The sequence below is a fragment of the Saccharomyces paradoxus genome, chromosome XI (genome assembly GCF_002079055.1).
Source record: "Saccharomyces paradoxus chromosome XI, complete sequence".
NCBI classification, from domain to species: domain Eukaryota; kingdom Fungi; phylum Ascomycota; class Saccharomycetes; order Saccharomycetales; family Saccharomycetaceae; genus Saccharomyces; species Saccharomyces paradoxus.
In genome coordinates, this window is record NC_047497.1 from 549,076 (window position 1) to 569,337 (window position 20,262).

At 38.6% G+C, this 20,262-nt stretch overlaps 5 protein-coding genes across 5 annotated transcripts; 2 read left to right on the forward strand and 3 right to left on the reverse strand.

Moving 5' to 3' along the window:
• Window positions 1-165: 165 nt before the first annotated feature.
• TRK2 (Trk2p) lies at window positions 166-2,832 on the forward strand (the record flags this gene model as incomplete). Its single annotated transcript, XM_033911778.1, has 1 exon — window positions 166-2,832. One exon carries the CDS (start codon window positions 166-168, stop codon window positions 2,830-2,832), a length of 2,667 nt encoding a protein of 888 aa, XP_033767669.1.
• Window positions 2,833-3,316: 484 nt separating this feature from the next.
• HFL1 (Hfl1p) lies at window positions 3,317-4,576 on the forward strand (the record flags this gene model as incomplete). Its single annotated transcript, XM_033911779.1, has 1 exon — window positions 3,317-4,576. One exon carries the CDS (start codon window positions 3,317-3,319, stop codon window positions 4,574-4,576), a length of 1,260 nt encoding a protein of 419 aa, XP_033767670.1.
• Window positions 4,577-4,842: 266 nt separating this feature from the next.
• Window positions 4,843-5,757, reverse strand: MRS4 (Fe(2+) transporter; the record flags this gene model as incomplete). Its single annotated transcript, XM_033911780.1, has 1 exon — window positions 4,843-5,757. The coding sequence occupies one exon, from the start codon at window positions 5,755-5,757 to the stop codon at window positions 4,843-4,845; it is 915 nt and encodes a 304-aa protein (XP_033767671.1).
• Window positions 5,758-6,359: 602 nt separating this feature from the next.
• YSR3 (sphinganine kinase YSR3) lies at window positions 6,360-7,574 on the reverse strand (the record flags this gene model as incomplete). The annotated part of the gene is made up of 1 exon (XM_033911781.1): window positions 6,360-7,574. One exon carries the CDS (start codon window positions 7,572-7,574, stop codon window positions 6,360-6,362), a length of 1,215 nt encoding a protein of 404 aa, XP_033767672.1.
• A 358-nt stretch (window positions 7,575-7,932) lies between these two features.
• On the reverse strand, window positions 7,933-20,211 carry DYN1 (dynein heavy chain; the record flags this gene model as incomplete). The annotated part of the gene is made up of 1 exon (XM_033911782.1): window positions 7,933-20,211. The coding sequence occupies one exon, from the start codon at window positions 20,209-20,211 to the stop codon at window positions 7,933-7,935; it is 12,279 nt and encodes a 4,092-aa protein (XP_033767673.1).
• Window positions 20,212-20,262: the final 51 nt, after the last annotated feature.

A 20,262-nucleotide genomic window follows, 5' to 3' on the forward strand; every position in this document is an offset into this window, starting at 1 on the left:
TTTGATCCCCTGTAAAGAATAGGATGAGATGTGAATTTTCATTTTTAATCCCCTCGCCGTGCGGCTGAAAAAGAGAAATGATAGTGGGATAACAAGGTTTCAGATGATTAGAAAAGAGGCTTTTTTACACTGTTCATCGACGACAAGGAGCTGTAAGAACCACTCATGCCAACAACTAGGAGGACGCGATCCAGGGCTTCCTTGGCACTTCCCTTCCAGTTACGGCTGGTTCACAAGAAGTCGTGGGGCCATCGGCTAAGAGATTTCATTTCCGGCTTCTTGAAATCGTGCAGACCCATTGCTAAGTACATTTTCCCCAACTTCATCGTAGTGCACTATATCTACCTGATTACGCTGTCAATCATCGGGTCTATTCTATTGTATCCGTGCAAGAACTCGGCGTTTATCGATGTGTTATTTCTGGCTGCTGGGGCGTCTACGCAGGGTGGGTTGGCCACCAAGAGCACTAATGATTTCAATCTGTACCAGCAAATAGTGGTGTATGTCATCACGTTGCTGTCCACACCTATAATTATTCATGGGTTTTTGGCCTTTGTCAGGTTGTATTGGTTTGAAAGGTACTTCGACAACATTAGGGACTTTTCCAAGCAGAATTTTAAACTTAGAAGGACCATGACGTTGCAACAAAGAGAAATATCTGGCAGCAGTGGCAACGCCGCTCGAAGTAGAAGTTTCAAAGACAACTTGTTTCGTGGGAAGTTTGTTTCCAGAGAAGGCCCACACCAACCCGCTTCAGATGTTCCCATGGGCTCTCCTGACACGTCCGCATCATCCTCTATCTCACCCTTGAATGTTTCCTCCTCTAAGGATGACTCCACTGACACTCAAAGCTCGCTCCCACATTTCTCCGGTAAGCGTGAACCCTCAGATGTCGACCCAACGGACATTTACAAATCAATAATGATGTTACAAAAACAGCAAGAAAAGAGCAAACCAAATTCCACGGATTCTTCCCTCGATGAGGCCAATGAACCAGCTTTCATCGTTCAAGAACGTCATGAAAGAAGACCGCCACATTACTCGCTGGAACACCATTCTGTTTTGCCATCTGCTGAAGAATTGCACAGGCTAGCCCAGACTAAAAGTTTTCAGAAACTGCTTCGCTTGCAGAGAGATGAAGGTGACTATGACTTTGATGGTGCACCCGGCAAATTTATGGTCACTAAGAAGAAGAAAATATCTAGAACACAGTCATGTAACAGCCCAACGTATGTGCCTCCACCAGATCAAGAAACCTCAAGCCAAGCACTCGAAAAGGATAAAAATCTGGCCAGGTCGGCGCCTTCATCGTCTGCTGATGAGGAGATGAGTTTTTCGCCGCAAGAGTCCTTGAATTTACAGTTCCAAGCACACCCGCCCAAACCCGAACGACGTGAAGGTGATATAGACCACCCTTTTAACAGAACAATGAGCACTAACTATCTATCGTGGCAACCAACTTTTGGCAGAAATTCTGTCTTCATTGGACTCACAAAGCAACAAAAGGAGGAACTCGGCGGTGTCGAATATCGCGCTCTGAGATTACTATGTTGCATTCTCGTGGTATACTACATCGGATTCAACATTTTGGCGTTTGTGACCATCGTTCCATGGGCCTGTAAGAGGCACCATTATGCTGAGATTATTAGACAAAATGGAGTTTCGCCCGCCTGGTGGGGGTTTTTCACTGCAATGAGTGCATTCAGCAATTTAGGTCTGTCTTTGACCGCTAATTCCATGGTTTCTTTTGATACTGCGCCATATCCACTGATTTTCATGATGTTATTCATTATCATAGGCAATACAGGCTTCCCAATTATGTTGAGATTTATCATTTGGATCATGTTCAAAACCTCGAAAGACTTATCTCAGTTTAAAGAGAGCCTGGGGTTTTTATTGGATCATCCGCGCAGATGCTTTACGTTGTTATTCCCCAGCGCCCCCACATGGTGGCTGTTTACAACTTTAATCGTCTTAAATGCCACGGATTGGATCCTTTTCATAATCCTGGATTTCAATTCTGCTGTAGTAAGACAAGTTGCTAAAGGTTATAGAGCTCTTATGGGCCTCTTCCAATCTGTATGCACAAGAACCGCTGGATTCAACGTTGTTGACTTAAGTAAATTACATCCGTCCATTCAGGTATCCTATATGCTAATGATGTACGTCTCGGTTCTGCCACTGGCAATTTCCATCAGAAGAACAAATGTTTACGAAGAACAATCGTTGGGACTCTATGATAATGGGAAAGACGACGACGGCACCACCCAGAAAACCAGCACGAAGGACACTGAACAGGATGGCGAATCCGAAGAGAGAGACCCCGTGCCAGCGAACTTCAAACCAAAGAAACAGTCTCCCAAATCGTTTGTCGGTGCTCATTTGAGGAGACAACTGTCTTTTGATTTATGGTACCTATTCCTTGGATTGTTCATAATATGTATATGCGAGGGAAAAAAAATTGAAGACGTTAATGAACCTGATTTTAATGTCTTTTCTATATTGTTTGAAATCGTTAGCGCTTATGGTACAGTGGGTTTATCATTGGGTTACCCAAATACCAACACATCGCTATCTGCCCAGTTCACCGTGTTATCAAAGCTAGTCGTAATTGCGATGCTAATAAGAGGAAGAAATAGAGGCTTGCCATACACTTTGGATCGTGCCATCATGCTGCCAAGTGACAAACTGGAACAAATTGATCGGTTGCAAGACATGAAAGCCAAGGGCAAGTTGTTAGCCAAAGTTGATGAAGATCCAATGACTACTTATGTCAAAAAGAGATCTCACAAACTGAAAAAAGCAGCGACAAAATTTTGGCGGAGGCACTAAAATTAGGCTCGTCTCCTTTGTCCACGCTAAAGTCAATATAGTTTTCATAGAACACAACGTAGAGTTACGTTATACCGAAGCATTTTATGTATTATTTTTAAATTATGATAATCCTTAGCGAATGTAAAAGGAAAATAACAAAGGACTAGGCCTCAGAAAGATATGACATTATGATTCAACAATTCTGGCGAGCTCTATTCACAGTATGCCTTTAATACTATGGCAGTTCTAGAAATCTTAGTATTTTCCTTTTTCCCTCTATTTGATTTATTATTGTATTTTTCACCATTCGAATTGCATTTTGTCCCCTACGAAAAATGCAGAAAACTGGATCTAAACTACGTTCATATCTGAACAAATAACCAACCAAGACCACCAACTGACCCATTACGAGCAATCTGCCCAAGTTGCCGTCCAAAAAAAGGTCTGAGTGGAAAGTAAACTGCGACGGTATAATCCCAAAAGCATAGACTCATTAATTGGTATGGACAACAAACTACTGTATTGGTGGTTGTACTGGCCATGCGTGTATTTATCTATTATAGCTACCATAATCTCTCTTTACACCATAACCAGGCATTTATTAAACTACCGTAAACCGTACGAACAAAGATTATCCATACGAATACTGCTCCTCGTGCCCATATTCAGCGTGTCATGCGCAAGTGGCATAATCAAGCCTGAAATAGCTCAATTTTATGTGGATCCCATCAGAGAATTTTATGAAGCATTTGTCATTTACACATTTTTTACATTTTTAACACTACTATTAGGGGGTGAGAGGAACATTATAACTGTTTTAAGCTTAAATCACGCCCCCACAAGACATCCAATACCGCTAGTAGGTAGAATTTGCAAACCAATAGACTTATCTGATCCTTTTGATTTTCTTTTCGTCAAAAAAGGCATACTACAGTACGTTTGGTTCAAACCATTTTATTGCTTTGGTACATTGATATGCAGTGCATGGGAACTGCCCAAGTTCGAAATATTTTTGAACATATTTTATAACATTTCAGTGACTTGGTCACTGTATAGTTTAGCACTATTTTGGAAGTGTCTTTATCCCGAATTAGCTCCTTATAAACCGTGGTTGAAATTTCTATGCGTTAAATTAATTATTTTTGCCTCTTACTGGCAGAGCATTATAATTCAGGCTCTAGTGGTTACAGGAAAGTTGGGTACAGGAAACCAAGATCGAATATCTGGATACGTATACAAAAATGGGCTCCTGTGTATAGAGATGGTCCCCTTTGCCATCTTACATTCGGTAGCTTTTCCCTGGAATAAATACACTGCAATTAGCATACCTTATGGGGCCAGGATGAAATTTATTTACGCGTTAAGGGATTTCCTTGGTTGTGGTGATCTAATATGGGATTTCAAACAAACTTTGTTTGTTGGACCCTTATACTATAACTATAGAAACTTCGACCCCGAGGCCATGGATCTATTGAGTACTAGACAGCAATCTGGTGCGACCATGGAAAGACTAAAACATGGTCTAAGATTTACTGATAATGGACGAAATAGTTATTGGGTGGAATATGGGAGTATACCCAACAAAGGACGTGTTCCGGAATCGATAGGAGAATCATGGGAAGATGATATTGCTGGTCAGAGAACTTTCCCTGAGGATCCAAATTATCCAGTCGTTCACGATTACACGATGGGCCATCGATATAGTAGAACAATGAATGATTTGAGAAGAGATATTCAAAGTAGATCGTCAATGGCTTGTTAAATGTGCGTATATACATAGTTACTGCGTCTTAAACTATATACAAAATAAAACAGCATCAACAAGCAATGCTTTATTTAAATTATTGTAACTTGGATGCTTATTTCAATGAAATGGAATAAATGCTACTGTAATTTTTTTGCCGGAGAATTGGGTATATATGCAGAGTGAGAGTTGAGTGATATCACTATTATCATTATTTTTCTATTATTACTTTTGCCTTTATTGCTTATCAACAAAGGTTGGCTTCAGAAAGGGAAAAAAGAACATTAATTATTCATTAAAAAATGCTTAGCACATTCATATGCAGTCCAAGAAATGGCAGTAGCTGGAATATTCGCTACTATTCTTGGTTTCAAACCCCGCCAAAACCCCTTCCAGCCATGAACCTCCAGTATGGCCCTCGAGGCCCTACCAAATGTGTTCGCATCTTTCATTATTTCGATGGAGACAGTTTCGCTACCTCTGACCTGCAATACAGTCTTTATGCAATCCAAGGGTGTAGTTAACGCAGCACATGTTGCACCACTTATCCCACCGCAGAGACAATGAATTAATGGATTGTAGGAATTTTGCGGATTGAAAAATTTACTGGCAGATTCATATATCATAAAATTGAACGCTGCAAATGGAATATTCATGGCTAATGTTGTGGGATAGGAATAGTAAAATGCTGCAAAGCCTTCATTTTGATATATTTGCTTAGTAACGTTCCAAACTCTTAGATTAGTATCCAATTGTAATCTTTGTTTGACAGTGTCAAAAGGGTTCATCAACGCATCGGCAGCAATGGTAGCAATGGTGCCGCTCAGAGCAGTTTTCATTGGCTGATGAGTCTGCATATCTTCAGGGCTTATCAGGCGAGCTTTGCAAAACTCGTATGTACCAAAATATACTGCATGCGCAGGCCCTGCCCCCAGTATCACAGATTGGACACCTCTCCATAGGGCCATCGAACCTTCCATGGTAGATATTTTGGATATTTGAGATATCATCCCTGAAGAGGCAGCCTTGTTCAATCCTGCAGCTTGCACTCGAGTTTTCAGAGCATCTATTGGGAACATCAAAGAATGCTCCATTATACCTGCAAACGCTCCTGCCAGTAACTGGGAATGCAGCGGCGCATGTGATGGAAGAGCTTCGTAGTCGATTTCCTCAGCTATTGACAATTCTGAAGTATTCATGATATTCACAACGATTTCGATTGAGTTTTTTTTACTTCTTTTAGTTTTTACTTCTCACGAAAGTCTTCGTCAGTTAACTAGAATAAGTTAAAAACTCTAAGAGATTCCAATAAAAGTTCCAAATATCTTTATATAAAGCTTACTACTTAGATAAGATGACGTTCGCCAATGGCAGGCAAAAAAATAGCAGGGTGTTCTTGCCTTTCAGTATTCGCCATGCTCTCATTCAAGAAAGGGTGCCAAAATACCGAAAAGAGACACGATCGGGGGTGTCAAAGTAGCGATGCTGTGGGTTGAAAAGAGGGTGAATCACCGCAAACATGCATGTGTAAAACCCAAAATGGCGATCTAGGGCCTGCTACACATGATATGAACATCCCAATAGTATATAACAGAGTTAAAATCTTGACTCATATTCGAAATCTTGATTTTTCATGGCTCTATCCATTTTATATATTAGTAAGCACTACATATGGGCTGGCTATCAAAGGCGAAAAAAAAGTGCCGAATTCTAAGCATATACTCATCGGAGTGAATTCCAATGACATGGCATAAAGATACAGCATATATCTATAAGACACTAAATGCATATATACGAGAATCTAGCTTAAATTTGTCCAAGTAAAAAAAACTGGGCATAATAGAAAAACGGTTGTAGGGATACCTGCATATATGAGAAATCTTCCGATGATTTCCACCTTAGGAACGCCGACGTACAATGAACACTCTTCTTCTTCACTTGTCTCGTTATGCAAATGTGCCTTTTCGCCTCTATCATCGTGAAATCTCAATAGTTTAATCAACAGCGTGTAGACAGCTGTCTTGCTAATGACGTCTTTCCAAACAATCACGGATGCGACACCTACCAGAGGCCTCAAGAACACTTTGGGACCGGATGATCCGTACGTACTACATGCAAGATTCCATCCGTACCTTTGGGTTAACCAATCGCTACAGTCCAACCCACTGACTACCCCAATGAAAGCTACGCTGTCTTCGAAACAGGGGCATTCATCGATAGGCCTGACGTGGTTAAACAGAATAAACAGGCCCCATGTTACACTCAGAAGAGGGAACCAGAGGCACTCACCAATCTGGAAATTTCGTAAAACGTGAACTACCCAAATCCTCATAAAAAAACAGATAGCTCCAACTGCGGCACCACTAAATAAATCCAGCATACCATGCATACCGCAGTAAACTCTACCAAAAACCAGAGTGAAGTAGTAAAAAGTAACCAGACTCAGTAAAATAAGCTTTGTTGGCCATGACAGTGTGTCTGATAAACATATTCTCCAAAAAAATAATAAACTTACCGCGGTAGCATTAGCAGAATGTGAACTGGGTGCACCATATTCTTTCGTAGTGTATTCACTTAGCGTGATTCTATCCACTGGTGGCGACTTTGGTCTTGGTAGGCACCAATAATCCTTCAAGTACCCACTCAAATATATTGAATAACCAAGAACGTAGATCATGTCCCGAGTTAAATCGCGGTATCCCAGCCACACAGGCATGGGAAGCACAATAACATAAAACATATGAGAACCCATAACCGAAGTGTACTTGAAATAAACATCTCTAAAAGGCGTTCTGTGCTTTTCCTGTAAAGAATATATGAAATCTGATTGGTTATCTGTGAATCTAGTCAGATATTGCCTTGTTTGAAACCTTAGCCGCGACATCTGGCCCTCGAAATGCTCCGCTGGATGATTACCGGGATCTGCCAATAGGTGCTTGCCGCTAGAAGCAGCCACCTGAACTTTGATGGTGTCCTCGGCAACACTCAATTCAGTAACCGTCTGAGTAATAGCCATAATTTAATCCTCGCACTCCTTTGCTACTTTGTATATTTTGTTGAAGACTACCACTGCCTAATTTCTTCTTACCATCTCATTTACTAGATTAAGAAGAAAGGCAAGGCAAGGCTGACAAAGATTAGGAAAATAATGGAATTTCATTACATTATATAACATGAATTCCGGGCGTACATGCTCGTAACTAAGTAGTATCTAAATGAGAATCCCCACGTTATTTTAATTAGAAGCACGCCATCTTCTTACAACAAATTTTTTTGAACCAAAGATATCACAGTTTCATCAAACAATAGGAACACATAATAGGCACGTCTTCTGAGAAAACCGCGGACAAGCAAGACACGCGTACCTGAAAAGGCTATATTTCTCGAAGAAGTTGTTTAGTTGAGCTAGCCACATCTTTAGCCTGAATACGTTCGTAATCCAGAATAGATTCCCTTGGCAATTGAAGCCATGAGCTGAGTGAATCTGCAGGCTCGATCGTATCACATAGTATTTTGGTGAGCCTTGCCCGTTCCTCTTCTTTACTTTGTTGAAGAAGAGGCTGTGGGATTCGTACCCCAGGAACGATCTGCAAATTGTCCGAGCCGCGGAATACGTGCGTACAAAGTTTTGCGAGCACTTCAAGGTCTTCCTCTTCATCGATCTTTCCTCCGTATACGATCGTAGCTATGTGATCTTGCACTTGCGCCCAAGGAATGTTGTCGGTAGGATTGGTGGCTATTACATTCTCTAAATACACCAAGGCAAATTGAAAGTCGCAATCATTAAAGTAATATTTCTTGGAAAACCCATGAGGCACTAATCGGGTCCTGGCGGTGATCAAGGCATGAAACCATGACAATAGGAAGCTACAATACACGCTCCATACTCCGGAAAATTCACCAGGGGAAGACTGAGATCCCCATAGATCTTTGACAGTATCTAGTATGCCTGGGATATCCTCGTATACAAATCTATCAGTTCTTTGTAGCAATGGGAGAGGTAACCTATCACCGGTTAAATGACATGCCATGAACATTTTAAATTTCTCCTGTTCCTTGGTCACCTTCGTCTCCTCAACGCGCTTATGCAAATACGTTTTCACCCAAGATAAGGACATTTGGATGTTTTGTAATAGTATCCAACCGCCCTCTATCTTGGATTTTGATATTTCCTCTTGCGCATAATTTAGATTTTCGATGGACCCTAACGGGATGATTTTTAACGATTCGTTCAAGGCCTTCGCCAATTCGACTAGTTTGAATGTGCCATCAACATCTCGCTCAGTTGCTATAGTAAAAAAGTTGTTCTCAGAGTTCGTTACCACATCCGCTATATTCCACTCTTCGACAAAAAACTCATTTTTGAACCAGTTCAACGCAGATATATACGATTTGGTTGTAACGTGCTCCAATAAGTGTTTCAAATCGTCATTAGCATCTACGTTTAGTTTTTGCACGTCATCGCTACTTTCAGAGAGCATGTCAATCATTGTTAGAACTGCTTCGTTATATTGTTCATTTTCAATGTCGAATTTGTACAAACAAAACATCGTCATAGCCATGATCATTTTACAATTCTTGTCAAGAGTGGTGGAAAATTGACTATATACTTCTTGGTATAATATCCAAAGAATTTCATCCACCCTTGTCATACCTGCCTTTGTTTTTCTCGATTTCTTACTAAAGACACGTTTGAAACATGATAAAAATTGCCCTATGGAAATGTTGTAAAACCAATGAAACTGACCGAATCTCTCCAACATAGAGAATATTTTGACGCTATGCTTACCGATGACAGAGTACTTTTCTACCAGGCCATCAAATTGTGGGAAAAATTCCTCAGATTCACTTAGCTTTCTTTCAATGTTAATAGCTTCTTTTTTCAGATTGTTCAAAGTCACCATCAACTCATCATTTTCTAACATATTCCCCTGTGAATTACTTAGTTCCTCCAAAAGTCGCTTTTCCAGATTCTTCAATTTCAACTTATATTCAGTATTCAATTTTATCAAATCTTCCCTTTGTCTTTGCATTTCCGCATTCTCTTCCGTCAAAGTGATGTCAAAGACTCGTGTTTCAATACTTTCCTTATTTGTGACAAAATCAACTAACCTTACCCTTGATCTGAGGAATATCGGAATATCTCCACTGGGATCACAAGAATGGATGAATAATTTAAAATCGCCTGAGACATCTACTTCGTGATCTCCAATCTCCACAGTAACTCTGTTCCCGGCATGATTGAACTCTTTGGAGATTAATCTTGATATGATTGGATCAAAAAATTCTCCATCCTGAATTATAACTACACTTCCGAATCTAATTGCATTTTCTAATCTTTTAACGAATCCTTCTTCGAGGAAACTGAGAAGTACAGTTTTATTGCCGTAATATTTCGAAATAACCGTCACCATGTGGGAACTTGGGTCCAAAAGAAATGGAACTGCATCTTTTGAATTCATGACTATGCTCATGTTTTCCAAAAAGTAATCGTTCTTATTCAGCCCACATTCAATCCACGTCATTTTTTCATCTAATGTTACCAGATAATCGATGAAACGATAATTTACATCGTACTTAACGCCAAATTTGTCCAGCAAGTTCTTTAAAATGATTAACATGTCACTCCTTTCCCTTTCATTCAAATGACCAAAGTATGTTTCATACATGGATGAAATTATACAATTTCCAATCAGCTCTTGACTTGTTTTACTAAATTGCTTTGTACTGTTCAGCCACCTTTCTTTTTCGAAAGTTAAACTTTTAACCAAAGATAAGGACCTATCGAGACTAGTTTGTACGTTGCTCATCTCTGTCTTTATGGCTTCAACATCTCTGATTAATAAACTGTATTTTTGCTTTGACACTTCAATACTGGCTTCTAAATCCTGTGTCATTTCTTCAGCGGCAAGTAAATTGGCCTTCGTTTTCAACGACTCAAACTCTATTCTCTTCATTTCTTCTCTCAGCGGATCTACATTATGTAAAACTTTACTGAAGTTTATTTGGGCATTGACCCACTGATATAACGGCCCACACGCTTTGCTGGCCCTATTCACTATCTCATAAGTAAAATTAGGATCTGATAAAAATTCCTCTTCCATATACTTTCGTATTTGGGGCTTCATATGAAGGGTGGTATCATAATGTACTATATTGTGAATAAAGTTATCTTTTCTGATAAATTGTTGAATATCCCTCCAATTGGAAAATTGGTACCCAAGAATAGCAGAAACAGCCTCCATTACAATTTTTACACCAGATGGAGGATTTACCATTGATCGGATTTCTGTCAATTGTTGCTTTTTTATATTCTTTACGCCTCGTTGTGCCTCAAGAACGGTGGGTTCAATATCTTGAATACTTTTCATGACAACCTCCTTTCTTTTTCTTATATCTTCTTCTTGTACTTTTAATATCTTCTTGATTTCCTCTGTAGCCTCTTGCTTTCTTTCTGACTCGTTTTGCTCCATAAGCATATTATCCAATGTGCTCCTAGCTTCCTTTTCTTTCTCAATAAGTTCGGCATTCTTCTTTGACAATGTTTTGTTCAGTTCATTAACCTTCAAGACAGATTCGTTTAGTTTCTCGAGACCCACATTGACAAATCTTTGGTTTTCCTGTAAATCTTGATATCTCTCCATAACAAGATTCTGCAAGACACGCAAACCATCAATAAAAAACCCAGGGGACCTTGGATACACCCCAATTTTCATATTTTCGTAAAAACTCTTGTCAAAATGAATTAGAATATTAACTACAGCATCTCTTATGGTTTGAATTGACTTCGTAAACACCATCTCTTCACTGACCTCAGGTATTTCAAAGTCTGTGAATTCCATAGGAACCCGGTCCACCATATCGTTGGCAACCTGGGACATTGTCTTCATATCCCAGTCACCCATCCAATTAATTATGCAACGATTGAAAAGGGCTGGCGAACTTATCATAGCCGAGGATTTATTGTTTGTAGGATCGCAGATCGTGAAGACAACGTGAAGGTTCTTAGCAATTTCCCCAACAAACCAGTCATACAATTCTTGTTCTGTATCCAATAAAAGGCCCAGGGACCTAGTTTTATTTCGCAAGTTATTCAAAAGCTTGTCATACTCCTCCCCTTGAAACAAATCTGGTATATCAGCGTTTGCAAGTAACGTATTCATTCTTTCCAAAAACGCCGTCTCTAAAATATTGGATTCATCAATAATTAAACAAGTACGAGATTCCTTAAGCGTGCAGTCTAAAATTGCATTTTTTAAAACAATGTCAAAGTCATTAAGCCTGGAGTGACGGTGGATCTTGGGTTGAACAGCTTTCAAACCGTTCAACCACGCCACAAACCTTGTTAGGATAGTTTTACCTGTTCTGCTTGCACCAATCAGCATCATATGGCCTTGAACTTGTTTTAACGCACGATCAATACGCAAAATATGGTCAACCATAGATTCGTGTACAACCATTGGCACTTCTAGTTCCTCATCGCAGAATGTCTTAAATCTTTCCTCTATAAAGTTTACGAGATCTATTTTGTTGACCTCTTTGAAATCAAGACTTAGCAAACCCGAAAAAAGAAGGGAAGTTGAGCTTATGTTGCCCAAGTCCTGGTTAGGAAAATATTTATTGGCTGTCTCATAAAGGAGTTGTTCAAAACTGTTTTTTTCCTTTACCCTTACTAGCCTATCTGCAAATATTCTCCAAGCTTCATAAGCCCATAACCGTATTAATGATCTCAGTGATTGTCTCGGACCATTATTAATTGCAGAGTAAACACCTCTAACAAAACGTGTTAATTCTCTTGGTGAAAAAAGATAGTGTGATTGAAGACCAGTGCCGTATCTAGTTTTGCATTTATTATATAAATGAACTGAAGCAGAGGCAAAGGGCTCAGCGTATGATCTAAACTCAGGGACTAGCTTGAAAATGGCTTTGTAATATGTTTCGTAAATATGGAAAAGAGATTTTCCACTGGGATAACCTAGGTAAAGAATAGCAGCATGTCGTGTGAATCTTTCTGACATAGGAATTCTTCCTGGGTCAGTTGGAGGATTACAAGCACCAACAATATGTATCCTCTCTATTGTCACCCATTTATTTTCTGGTGTTTTCCAAAATCCTTGCTTCTCCATCAGCTGTCTTAAAAATAAAACGACATTTTGAGAACCATACTTGTCGAGTTTTGGTAAGTTTATCTCATCACAAAATAGTACTAATTTTTTGATATCTGATTTTGGAAGCAAAGTAAGACCTTTCGATGTGGTTACATAGTTTGTATGCCGATGTAGAGCTGATAAAATATGCTCAGTGGTGGTGTCTTTGGAAAAATTTATTCCAACAACATCATAGAGCGAAGAGTTCCGGAGTGCGTTATTCATAATCATTGTTTTACCAGATCCAGGTGGTCCGCAAAGGATAATTGCTCTTTCCGAATTGAGAAGGTCATAAAAAACCTTCTCATGCTTGATCGTGTCAATTGTAGGGATAACAATATCAGGCCTCATGACGTCATGTGCCTCCAAAGAAACGGAAGGAATTTCAGAACAAAAGGAACTAAAATTCAACCTATCGTTCGCAATAACTACGGTAGAATCATCGGACAGTTCTTGGCTCTCATGTCCAAAATAAGTGTTTATAGCTTGTATGAAAGCCGTTTGTGATTTACCAGTTGAATCACCAGCTAGTGCATATAATAGTGACCTCTTAACCAATATAGTAATCACATTTTTCAAGCTTTTATCGTCCAAGTTTTGAAACCACTGCTTATAACTCGAGATTAAGTGAACAGCCAACTGTACCGCAGTTTCTAACTTATTAAAAGTTCGAATCCCCAGAATGTGATCTAAATCATTCGAACATTTAAAAATGTTGGTTAAAGAAGTCATATTGAAAGAACCAGATATGATGTCCTTCATTTTTTCTAACACAGACATGGATAGTTTACTATCAAGCGCTTCATAACTTTTATTGAGTAGGCAGTGAATCTTGGAGAAAATCGAACACACATCTGTCGAAAACCACAGTAAACCACACCTAGTTATAGTAGCAGGTGTAGTATGATCAAGGTTGTCGGTTTCAAATACAATGCGAAGGTTCGGTGGAATAGGAAGTCTTTCACCGTTTGGCAGCGTTAAAATTTTGTTATCATCAAGAACAGAGTTCATAGCTTCTACATATTCTGGGTCTAGATCACTATCAAATACAACCCAAATTCTCGAATTCATAAAAGTTCCCGTAATATCATCGTTAACTCTTCTTAGAATTGAAGTAAAAAGTCCATCCCTCCACTCTAACGTCGCTTTGAGCATACTTCCATACAAGGATTCCTTGGTAAGAACCTTTGTATCAATAACATACACAATATTAGCATGACCATCAATGATGGCCATGGCATCAATAACTGTTTTCCATGTCGCCGTTTTACCACAACCTGCCCTACCTACAAGTATCAAAGCCTGTTGGGTTTGCTGCATGTAATAAAACTGCAAACATTTCTTAAGAAATTCTTCAGACATTGAAAAGCCATTCCTTAGACCGGCATCATTTAAACATTGAACAATAGCCTCTGAATTTAGCGCTGCTCCTACAGAACCAAATACTTTCGATAATTCGTCTTTGAATACCAATTCATCATTGTCTCCCAGCGATGGTAAAATGACTCTTTTCAAACTTTCTACCACTGTTCTTTCCTCTTTCCCAAATTTAGTGATCAAAGGGCTGCAATTTCTTAATACACTTTTTAGCGTCCTCAAACCAAAGTGATAATGATTCATTGAAGTGCATTTTGAAGATAAAAGGGCCAGAAAATGAACAATTTTTGAAGCCAAAGTCTTAGAATCCTCGAATCCCAGAATTTGTAAGATCATCTCTGCAATAGTATCACTTTGTGGAGATTTCATAGAGAATTCTCGAAAGCTCTTTTTCAAATTTTCCGGTAACTCAGACCTTCCATTATACCCAGGATTCAAAGTAATAAATACTGCAGTGTGAGAGTTCAGCGGGGCTTCTTCTTCTAAAAGTGTTATATGGGACTTTCCGACTTGGAGGCCATTCTGTATTTGTTGGATATTGGCAGACACCGCACTTAAAACTTTCTCATCCAGCCTGTTGAATTCGTCGAAACATCCCCATGCCCCAATCTGTGTGATACCTACTAGCAGCCTAGAAAGAACTTGATAATCGAATGAATCATCACAATTAAAAACTACAACCACACGGCCGAGATTTTGACCAAATGCTTTCACAGTTTCCGTTTTACCTGTTCCAGCAGGACCGAAGAAGCACCCACCATACTTTTGATGTAAAGAATCGGTAAGAGCCGCAAACCCGATAAGCAGCAATGGTGTATAAATCAATCTTTCTGGAATGCCTATATACTCAAATTTGTACTGCAAGAGGTAGCCACTCTGAGAGATAAAAACGGAATTGAGATCATCTGAAGTATCGTCCTTTTGATAAAACTTTTGAACGTTCGCCCATAGTAGTTGAGCTTCTTCCTTGGAAGAACAATCCTTAAGCTGTTCAATAACATTATTAAAATGCAAATACTCAACAAGTAGAGCTTCAATTTTTTTTTTCGCATTATGAGATGATTTTTTCAACTTATCCAACAATCCTCTGATTATTATATTTACCTCTTCCCAGTATTTCGAAAATTCATTAGATTTAATACATTTTTCGACAAGTTCTGTCCACATAACTTGAGCTGCAAGAAGAACGGCTTGAAAGATGTGCTTAGATATAATTACTTCCATGTCCGTTCCGTCTTTCATTTGGCTCAAACAATCTTTAAATTGAGTGAACACACTTAGCTTAATTTCCGTATCCAAAATATTTAACCACTCCTGAGCTTGAATCGAGGTCTTCAGATTGATTCTTTTATTCAACTTTAATACTTCACCCTCTACTGATCTTACACCGGTTATAAAATTCTCGAAGAATATTATAGACTCAATGCTTCCAAACATTTTCTTCATAAACTTCGAAACGTGGTCGTGATGTTTTCCAGACCCTATGATTTTCAAAAGGTCATCATTGCCTAGAAAGTAAAACCTTGGAAATTGCCTTCTTTGCCGCTCTAAAAATGTCGATAACGACGATTTTATCATTTCCAAAGAGTCTATTGTTAACTTCAACGTCGTGCCGAAATTTGGTATGTGTATTACTTCAATTGCTGTGTCGAGTTGAAAAGCCCTTGTGGTTATCATTTTATACTCACCAGTCAAGCTTTTAAATTTCGAGGTTTCGAGAGGTAAATAGTTTTGAATGTCCAAATTTTCACCAAGGATTCCATACAAGTCCAACCAGTAAAACTGAACTTCGACCCAATTTATCTGAATTTCTGATAGTTTCGTGAGTTTAGATTCCAAATCCAGACAGTCTTGCTCAAAAATCTTGTAGTAGTTCGAAGCTTTCATAGACACTAGCTCCTCTAGATCTTCTTTACAGGCTTGCTCTAGTACATCCCATTCGCTCACAAGCTTGAGTCCACTTGAGTGCTCTATAACTTCATATTGAGCCTCCTTCCAAAAAGATTTAATTCTATTCAGAGACTTCTCTATAACGAATTCTTTTTGTGCTCTTTCTATAATCTTTGTAAGTAGTGTTTCATTTAGGGTTAAATTGAGGACCATGACATCTTTAAGAGAAAACTCCATCTTATTAACTAAATTTTTTTGTATCTGTCTTTTACCAATATCGCGAAATATCATGTTCCAATGCCTTGGCTTCAAAGCAGCATCCTTTAATTCCACCAAGGTTTTATTTGCAGAGCTAAGCATATTAACTTGTGAAAGTAGAGACTTATATATCTCAAACTGTTTGACAGCTCTCGGCAGTTCATCCGCCCTCTGGAGAAAGACTGCTAGATCCGGTTGAAGTAACAATACGTTTACACTACGCCATGGCATGTCGAAAGTCCTTTGTACATCTTCCCAAAGGTCTTTGATGCTCTTCCAAACTAGTTCATACTGTTTAACCTCTTCCACCACGTGTGTTAGCTGATCACTCAAAACAATAGGGATCAATAACATCTTTGCAGCGGCCGCAACAGATTCAATCTTTCTCTTCAATGTAACACTCGAATCATTGAAAAACTCTAGGATATTAAGTGCTTCAGATGGAGTTAATGTTGGCGATATCGGTTTCCTGACCGACCAACTTTCCTTCAAAGATAGCGACAGATTATTTATATTTTCAACGCCTTGTTCTAGATTTTGAGCTATAACAACGCGATGTTTTTGCAACTCTTGTTCAACATAGCCCAAGCTTTCCCTCAACGAACTAAAATCAGTATCGAGTTGTTCTATGTAGACAAGGTGCGACGGAAACCCTACCTTTAGCTTTGTAAGCACCCCCATAACAGAACTGAGTAGCTTAATTTGGGTTTCTCGTTCAGCGAGATGGCCTTTATTTACGTTGATAGCCTCAATTATCACGGTTGCATTTTTCAAAGAGGTAAAATTCAAGTCCATATCCTCGAAAGCTTCCCTGTCACTGCTCATATCTTCGTGCAATTTCCTCGCATCACGTTCATATATTGACAAAAGGTGCTTGCTGACATATGAAATCCAAGAATCCATTTTGGAGCGGATATGACGGTGTGCATCTTGAGTTTGCAGTACAAAGTTTTTTGAAAAATTATTTCGGCTTAGCATTAGATTGAATTTTAACTGAGAATCAAGAAGCCCTTTTAAAATTTCGAAGCATTTTTCAGCACTATTATCGGCTATCTCTAAAAAAGTATCCTCCGTCATTTGCCAGAGAAATTCCATTTTCTGCCATTCTCTGACATAAGAATTTATCTTACAATGTAAAATTTGAGTCTGTTCTATACAAATTTGTATATCATCATTCAGCTTGGTGACCAGTGAACCAAAAGTCAATGTAGTAGGGACAGGATGTTCGGAGCCATGCAAAAACTTAATTAGAACGACTCTTTCTAAAAGAGCCTCGATATCCTTCAATAAAGAACCTTTTATAGCAGCCAAGGATGGATATGGCATTATTCTACCCTCATTGAAACCAAGTTTTAATACATGCTTTGGAAAATGCAGTTCTTTCAAATTAAAACACAATTTCTCCAAGAGGATGTTGATAATTAAATCATTGAACTTGGAAATATGGTCACTAACATTAGCAAGACCTCTCACGGAAAGATTTTCAAGAATAGCCTGAATATTGCTTATCCTTTCCTCCACTTTGTGCAACTCATCAGTAGTACCATCAAAACATTTCAGGCCAGAGAATTCCTCGGCAAACCGAGTCTCGGAGCTTTCCAATATTTTATAATCAGAAATCATGCCATCAATCGATTTTTCCAATACGGCTAGACTGTGTGCCGAACAAGGGATTTCCGAACTTGTCTCTCGTAAAGATTCCCACGGTGTAACCAGAATTCGTTGTAACAGTAACCATACAGTGCGTATGTTATTCTTCAAAAAGATGTTTGTATAAAAGGTGTGAGATAGTGATTTGCTGAGTGAAAAAAAAGTTTGAATTAGTTCAACCAAGTTAATGGCTCTTGGATACAAGTACATGTAAGTTCTTGCAATACGTACTATGTGACTGGGTACTTGAAATGCCATATAGGTCAAACTCCTCAACTCTGTGTAACCAGCGGCTAAGGCAAAATCGAAGTTAACTTTTAATTCATAACCATCCTCATTATTCCTTATAAGTTTTAAAATAGGTGTCGCCAAAAGGTTTGCTGTTGCTTTTTCGGGAAAATTACTCAACCATTGAAGAAATACATCCTGAGGATTTGCATCCTTTCTTAGTTGCAATATCGAAGTAGATATTGAACGCCCTTCAAGTGTGTCATTCCAGTTAGAACCAAAAAGTGTTTCGAGATACTGTACTATGTTGTCAATACGGGACTGAACATTAACGAAGTACGAAATTTTTGCAGATGTGGGAGGTATATTATTCAAAACTTCCACATGCAGAATCTTAGGCAAAACACCCAAACCAGTTTCCAGTTGCCGTATATCTTTCTTTATCTCCAGTAGCAGTATCTGTTGATTCTCTAGTACTTTCACTTTTATTCTAGGACAAAATTCCATTAATGGCTTGAACTTTACCAGGTAGCTTAGTTTTTCAGTTGGACAACGATCAGAGTCAATCACACTTGCCAGCAGATTTTGTAATTTCGTCTCTAAATCAAACATATTTTTAATAAATTCACTTTCGGCTTGCTTCAATTTCAATCGAAGATTCACGGAAATATCATCGATCTGCTCAAATGGATGATATAATCTCTGCATTTCTTCGTAACAAGTAGAAGGGGATAAATCCTTAATGGTTTCTGCTAATGAAAAAAAACGCTTTCGTACGTTTGAAATTTCACCTAGAATCGCCTTTATGGACGCACTTGTAAATGTCAGCTTTTGTGATAGTAATTCTTGTGGTGCTCTTTTCCTAATATCCTCTCTTATCAAAAGATTGATGTCCTGAACAATATCATCCCATTCTTCTATAATACGGGTTGATTTTTCGTATAGAGCCAAAAAAGAATCATAGTCTAATTGAAACAAATTTGAGAGACTATTTAAAATCGCATCCATGACTTCTTGTGAGATTTTGTCCATCAGCACAACAAATCTTTGAACTGGATAACCTGAATATCTGAATTTTTTCAAAGAAGGTATTAAGATAGCAAATAATCCATGTAAGTCTTCAAGGCTGGTTGGCTGGTGAACTTCATCGATAGGGATCGATGATAGAAATTGGTCATACTTATCCGCTAGCTTAAATTTATCTGAAAGCGAACCTTCATTCAATAAGTTTGTTAAATTATGGAATCTTTTTGCGTTTGTTAGAACGGATAGGCATACTTGAAATTCTTGGCTTTGCGTTTGTTGAATAAGTGATTTCAAGACTTCTTGCAAGTTAGACCAAAACTCTACTTCATTCAAAAAAGAACCCTCTTTTATATCTCTGTCGATGGCCAACGTTTGTTTAAGAACCAAAAACCACTTGTTTGCAATACTTTGTAAAGTGTTTAAAAATTTCATACTTTCCAAATCATTGGTAGAGAGGTAATGTGCATAATCCTGTGAAGTGGCCCCTTTCGATACTGCCAATTTGATAATACCAGGGACCATCGCCAAAAGATCTGGCGTTTCAATTGAATTATGTAACTGTTGAAATTGTTTGGAAATGTCATCAAGTTTTCTCCTTGTTTTATCTATAGTTTCGGCAGAATATGCCTTTGTATCTGACTTTACCAATTGGCTAAATACAGATGATACACCATGTGTAATAATTGAGGCCAAGTTTCCTGTATTTACGGGACCAGGCAAATATATGACATTTATTTGTGTTGCAATCGGTTCTGTATCCACAATTCCATTTCTAGATTTAATAATCAATAAAGTAGAGTACCTCTTATTCGCCAGATTATCATTATATACAACCTCTTCACCAATATCTATAGAAACTATTGTTCTATCCAACTCTTCAAAAAGTAAGACAAACAATGTGCTATGCTCTCTTCCATCCAACAATCCCAAAAAAGATGTAAACCGTTCACGGTATTGACAATGTAGATGATCAATGAGTGCTTGCTCACTTTTTTTAGGAGAATTCTTTATTCCTGTTACAGTGGTTGCAACAAATTCTATCAGCTCATCGGTACGTCTTCCCTCATTCTTGCACATTGCCCAAGAAATTTTGACGTGCTTTTCGATTCAAGCTCTAAACGATCACTT